This window comes from Oryx dammah, unplaced genomic scaffold, assembly GCF_014754425.2.
Source record: "Oryx dammah isolate SB20612 unplaced genomic scaffold, SCBI_Odam_1.1 HiC_scaffold_9, whole genome shotgun sequence".
Classification (NCBI taxonomy): Eukaryota; Metazoa; Chordata; class Mammalia; order Artiodactyla; family Bovidae; genus Oryx; species Oryx dammah.
The window spans coordinates 9,289,336-9,295,382 of record NW_024070193.1 but is presented as its reverse complement, the minus strand read 5'-3'; the positions used below and the strand labels follow the sequence as shown (position 1 = coordinate 9,295,382).

The 6,047-nt window shown below is 59.7% G+C and overlaps 1 protein-coding gene across 1 annotated transcript in view; it reads left to right on the top strand.

The window, feature by feature from the left end:
- The window catches only part of CELSR3 (cadherin EGF LAG seven-pass G-type receptor 3), a 34,763-nt gene that overhangs the window by 11,218 nt on the left and 17,498 nt on the right, over nucleotides 1-6,047 (top strand). Inside the window, exons 2-9 of the mRNA XM_040247022.1 lie at nucleotides 1,837-2,487; nucleotides 3,084-3,309; nucleotides 3,539-3,654; nucleotides 3,975-4,063; nucleotides 4,172-4,329; nucleotides 4,878-5,041; nucleotides 5,300-5,425; nucleotides 5,518-5,687. Of these exons, the coding sequence (XP_040102956.1) occupies nucleotides 1,837-2,487; nucleotides 3,084-3,309; nucleotides 3,539-3,654; nucleotides 3,975-4,063; nucleotides 4,172-4,329; nucleotides 4,878-5,041; nucleotides 5,300-5,425; nucleotides 5,518-5,687 (1,700 nt within the window). The remainder of the gene's footprint in view (nucleotides 1-1,836; nucleotides 2,488-3,083; nucleotides 3,310-3,538; nucleotides 3,655-3,974; nucleotides 4,064-4,171; nucleotides 4,330-4,877; nucleotides 5,042-5,299; nucleotides 5,426-5,517; nucleotides 5,688-6,047) is intronic.

Genomic DNA, 6,047 nt, shown 5'->3' with positions numbered 1-6,047 from the left:
TAAGCAAGTGAGCCAGTGACCTTAGCCTGTCAGGTCCTCAGGGCCCCCCACAAGGCACTTCAAAGAGGGGTTTCCAGACTTTCCAAGAATCCCTTAAGCGCTGGGTTCCTGCATCCCACAGGATCTGCCATAGACCTCCCAGGTTAGGGTCATATAGTCTCTGCTTAGGGTCTTGGACAGTCTCCACAGAACCCCAAAGATTCATTATGAGCAGACCTCATAAAAACTCTTAAGGAACTGTCTGCTTTATTTAAATAATTATTTTATTTTTTATTTCTTTTTGGCTGTCCTGGCTTTCTTCCAGTTGTGGCAGGCAGGGTCTACTCTCTAGTTGCAGCATGTGGGCTTCCCATTGCCATCATTTCTCTTGTTGCAGAGCGTGGGCTCTGGGGCACTTGGACTTCAGTAGTTGAAGCACAGGGGCTCAGTAGTTGTGGTTCCGGGCTCTAGAGCACAGCTCAGTGAGTTGTGGCACACGCACTTAGTTGCTCTGTGGCACGTGGGCTCTTCCCGGATCAAGGATCAAATCCCATTTGTCTCCTGCATAGGCAGGAGGATTGTTTACCACTGAGCCACTAGGGAAGCCCAAGAACCGTCTGCTTGTTAACTAAGGATTGCTCTCCTCCTTCTGAAAGGCTGGAGTAATGCTCTGGATGTCCCAGGAAAAGCCAGCATCATACCCTTGTTCAGATGAAGAGTTACTTTGGGTCCATTCTGACCCTCAGCCTGTGGAGAAGAGGGAGGCCAATCGTTTAGTGGTCGGGAACAGCATCTTCCTTTCGCAACTTCAGACAGAGAGCAGACCCATATTAGCCTGGCTGCTCTCGATGGGGCTGACTAAGGCTCTGGCCTTTGGGAGAAAGTCTGGAGATCCACTTGTCTCTTCTGCAGCCGTGGACCAAGGTTTTCACAAACTGTTCCCTTAGAGGAGAACGCGGGTGGGAAAAGCTCTTGCAGGCCTAAATACTGGAGGCTGCAGGGGTTGGGACAGACTTTACCAGTGCTTATTCTCCAATTCTGAGGCATAGGACTCCTGGCACTGCCAAAGAAGGCACGTCTGCATTCATCCCTCAATTCCCTGGACAACAAACCCTGTCGGCCACCCAGTGTGTGGAGACGAGGCATATAAGCACCTCATCCTCATTTCTGAGGGTGGCCACTGAAATCGCAGGACCCAGGTCTGGGGTGATGGGCAGCTTGCTGATCCAAGGATGCTGCGGAGGAGGTCAGGGTCCAAGGTTCTCTTGGAGAGAAGAAACTTGCTGACCCAGGGTTCTGGGAGATGCGGTTGAGTGGTCACAGGCCTAGGGACCCTTCTAGTGAACTGGGAAGGCAGTTAGCTAACCAGAGATAGGGAACAGGTGATCCCTCACCTAGGGGATATTCTTGGAGGGGCTGTTTGGCTAGTTCTGCAGTGCTGGGGAATGGGAGGAAAGAAAGTCAGTCATCAGTGGCCTTGGCTCCTCTTTCTATCCTGATTGGCCTGCTGACCATAAACCTGGGGAAGGGTGGGTTACTGATCACTTAGGGACCATCTTGTGTGCTGTAGGAGGAATGACCTGCTGACCCCTGGGCCCTACTGGGGGGCAGAGAGTGGGTGGGTTGATCCCTGGCTCAGGCCCTTCCCCATGCGGGAGGGAGGGGACAGGAAACAGTACCTTGCTGACACCTTGGTGCTGAGAGTTGGTGATCACAAGCCCAGACCCCCTTGTGTCCTGGTAGGGTCAGCCCACTAGCACAGAGGTGCTGGGGGACTGGGCCAGTAACCCTTCTCTGTCCCTGGGAAGGGCAGCCGCTGACCCCAGATTGACCTCTTCCCCCCACTTCCCCCGGCAGATGGGCTGCACAGTGTGACCGCCCAGTGCGTGCTTCGCGTGGTCATCATAACAGAGGAGCTGCTGGCCAACAGCCTGACTGTGCGCCTGGAGAACATGTGGCAGGAACGCTTCCTGTCGCCGCTACTGGGCCACTTCCTGGAAGGCGTGGCTGCGGTACTTGCCACCCCCGCCGAGGACGTCTTCATCTTCAACATCCAGAACGACACGGACGTGGGAGGCACCGTGCTCAACGTGAGCTTCTCGGCGCTGGCGCCCCGCGGGGCTGGAGCCGGCTCCGCGGGCCCCTGGTTCAGCTCCGAGGAGCTGCAGGAGCAGCTGTACGTGCGCCGCGCCGCCCTGGCCGCCCGCTCGCTGCTGGACGTGCTGCCCTTCGACGACAACGTGTGCCTGCGCGAGCCCTGCGAGAACTACATGAAGTGCGTGTCGGTGCTGCGCTTTGACTCCTCTGCGCCCTTCCTGGCCTCCGCCTCTACGCTCTTTAGACCTATCCAGCCCATCGCAGGCCTGCGCTGCCGCTGCCCGCCCGGTTTCACGGGAGACTTCTGCGAGACGGAGCTCGACCTCTGCTACTCCAACCCCTGCCGCAACGGCGGCGCCTGTTCGCGGCGTGAGGGCGGCTACACCTGCGTTTGCCGGCCGCGCTTCACGGGTGAGCGGGGCGCGGGGCTAGGTGAATATCAGGCAGAGTCGGGGGCGGAACTACAGTGCAAGTGAGCATTGGGCATCACTCTTGAGCCACCCGGGGTCAAGTTGGGCGCGGTTAGTCCAGAAGCGGTAGAATCTGGCAGAGAGGGAGCCTAAGGCCGTGAAGAAATAAAGGACTTGGCTGGGCCAAACCCCTGGTAGCTCAGATGATAAACGATCTGCCTGCGGTGCAGGAGACCTGGGTGGGAAAGATCCCCTGGAGAAGGGAATGGCTACGAACTCCAGTATTCTTGCCTGGGAAATTCCATGGACACAGGAGCCCGTCAGGCTACAGTCCATGGGGTCGCAGAGTTAGACACCACTGAGCAAGCAACTAAGTTTGACTCGGCGGAGGAAGAGGAGGGGGCGTGACCCTGGGCAGGGGCGTGGCGGGAAGGGGAGGGGGCGGGGTCTGATATAATAGGGGCACGCCCACAGCGGGCGGGACTTTTGCATCTTGGCTCTCACCCGGAGATCGTGGCCTTCGGAGGGGCGGGGCCCGCTGGAGCCGGGGGCAGGGCGCGGTCTGACCCCGCCTCTGCCGCCAACTTGACCCCCTAGGCGAAGACTGCGAGCTGGACACGGAGGCCGGACGCTGCGTCCCGGGCGTCTGCCGCAACGGGGGCACCTGCGCCAACGGGCCGGACGGCGGCTTCCGCTGCCAGTGCCCGGCGGGCGGTGCCTTCGAGGGTCCGCGCTGCGAAGTGGCAGCGCGCTCCTTCCCGCCCAGCTCTTTCGTCATGTTCCGCGGCCTTCGACAGCGCTTCCACCTCACGCTGTCCCTCTCGTAGGTGCTCGCCCGCATCTGCGCGCCCGCACGGGGTCCCCACCACCTCCAAGACCCGGGTTCCTGACTGCCCCCATCCTGGCGTCCCATGGGACACCCCCCCCCCCCGCCCTCCCTCATCACTTCCCCTCTCACCTAGCCTGGGTGGGCTCCCTCAGACCTTCTCGTCACAGGGAGGGTGGGTGTGAGCAGGGGGTCTTGCTTGTGACGGGCCCCTCCCCGACCCCAGGTTCGCCACGGTACAGCCCAGTGGGCTGCTCTTCTACAACGGACGCCTGAACGAGAAGCACGACTTCCTGGCCCTGGAGCTCGTGGCTGGGCAAGTGAGGCTCACATATTCCACTGGTGGGTGTCCCCTCCTGTGGATCAGTGTAGGCGTGAGGGGGTGCATGTGTGGGTGAGTGGGCTTGGGGGGGGTGAACCCCCCAGGCCCTCCTAAGCATGTAGCTCCACCCATGCCCAACAGACCACTTTCTCTCTCCATGAAGGCTGTGCTTCTCCCACGTGTCCAGAGGCACTCTGGTCCGGCCAGTGTGGTCACCAGCAGGGGGAAGCTATCTGATGCATCCAGGGTCACCCTGGGAGTAGCTGTGCTTGCATGACTGGGTAGGGGGAGGGGAGGCCTCGAAGCTCCAGACCAGCCTCCATACACATCCACCCTGCAGGTGAGTCCAACACAGTGGTCAGCCCCATGGTTCCAGGGGGCCTCAGTGACGGGCAGTGGCACACAGTGCATCTGAGATACTACAACAAGGTGGGCACCGCCCTCGGCCTGGGAGTGCGGGGAAGGAGCTGGGATACCAGGTTCTGGGATACCAGGTGACCCCTGGGGGTCCTGTTGAGTGACGTGCCAGGTCTCTAGCCCCGGACAGATGCCCTGGGGGGTGCTCAGGGCCCCTCCAAGGACAAGGTGGCTGTGCTGAGCGTGGATGACTGCGATGTGGCTGTGGCTCTGCAGTTTGGGGCTGAGATTGGCAACTACTCGTGCGCAGCTGCCGGCACGCAAACAAGCTCCAAGAAGTGAGCTCCCCAGCCCCTGGGTCCCAAACCCCTGCCTGCCAGAGCCCACCCCCACCCTTCCAATACTGCCTCCAAACTCCCCGTCCTTGCCCAAACCACCAGATTTTCCTTTCCCCACTCGAACACTGAAACCTCACCTCACCTTAGCCCCCATCTCTGTGTTCTACCCTGGACTCCCCGCTTGTACACATTCCCCCAGGCACCCACTCCCCCAAATTCTCTACTCTCTTGGTCTCACCAATGCCCCACAGCCCCACCTGACCCCTACCACCCCCACCCCCAGCCACCCTTCTGCCTCCCTTTTTCATCCTCATCCTCAACCCCAGCCTCTTCCACCTTTGCCCAGACCATCTGCCCATCAGAAACTCTCCTTTGCACCCCACAACTGAAGTCAGGCCCTAGTCCTTCCTCAGCCTGATCTTACCCTCCCCATTCAATCACCTTACCCTCTGAGTCCTACCCCCTCCATTGCCTATCCCCTCCCCCAGCCCAGGAGCAAACCTACCCTGGCCCCAGTCCCACCAATGACCTGGACCCCTGACCCCCAGGTCCCTGGACCTGACAGGCCCTCTGCTCCTGGGGGGTGTCCCCAACCTTCCCGAGAACTTCCCCGTGTCCCACAAGGACTTCGTTGGCTGCATGCGGGACCTGCATATCGATGGCCGCCGAGTGGACATGGCGTCCTTTGTCGCAAACAATGGCACCGTGGCAGGTAGGCCACGTCCCCATCATAGGGAAAAGATGGAGGGCTTTATGGATGGACTCAAACTCTGACCTCCTCCTTGTCTCCTTTTCTGGCAAGCATTCTGCTGCAGTCTGGCCTTTAGGACCTGAGTCCTACCAATTCCACCCCCTGCGAGAACATGGGGCTGAGATCTTGGGCACTTTCAGCCCCCCGGGCCCTGTGCTTTGTCCAGCACTCATGCCCTCTCTCATATTCGCATGTCCTCCATGTACTTTCCTCTCTCAGGCTGCCAGGCCAAGCTGCACTTTTGTGACTCCGGCCCCTGCAAGAACAACGGCATCTGCTCAGAACGCTGGGGTGGCTTCAGCTGCGACTGCCCGGTGGGCTTCGGAGGCAAAGACTGTCGGCTCAGTGAGTGGGCAGCCCGGGGCAGGAAGGGCCTGTGGAGCATAGCTTCTGTTCTCAACGTGAAGCCTGTGACTCTGCTCCTTTCACCCCACCAGCTATGGCCCATCCCCACCATTTTCGTGGCAATGGCACACTGAGCTGGGATTTTGGAAACGACGTGGCCGTGTCTGTGCCCTGGTACCTGGGGCTGGCGTTTCGGACGCGGGTGAAGCAGGGGGTCCTGATGCAAGTCCAGGCCGGGCCACATAGCACCCTCCTCTGTCAGGTATGTCTGCCCTCCTGAGCCCTTCCCAGACCCCCAGCTCTCAATCTTTGAGGCCACCAGCACCATTCCTGTGGTTTCAGGCCAGGTCCCTGGTGGCTCAGATGATGAAACATCTGCCTGCAATGCAGGAGACCTGCATTTGATCCCTGGGTTGGGAAGATCCCCTAGAGAAGGAAATTGCAACCCAGTCTAGTATTCTCGCCTGGAGAACCCCATGGAGAGAGGAGCCTGACAGGCTACAGTCCATGGGGTCGCAAACAGTAGGACATGACTGAGAGACTAAGCGCGCGCGCGCGTGTGTGCACGCACACACGCACACACATCCACAGCATACTTCTCTGCTAGGAGCACTGATCATAC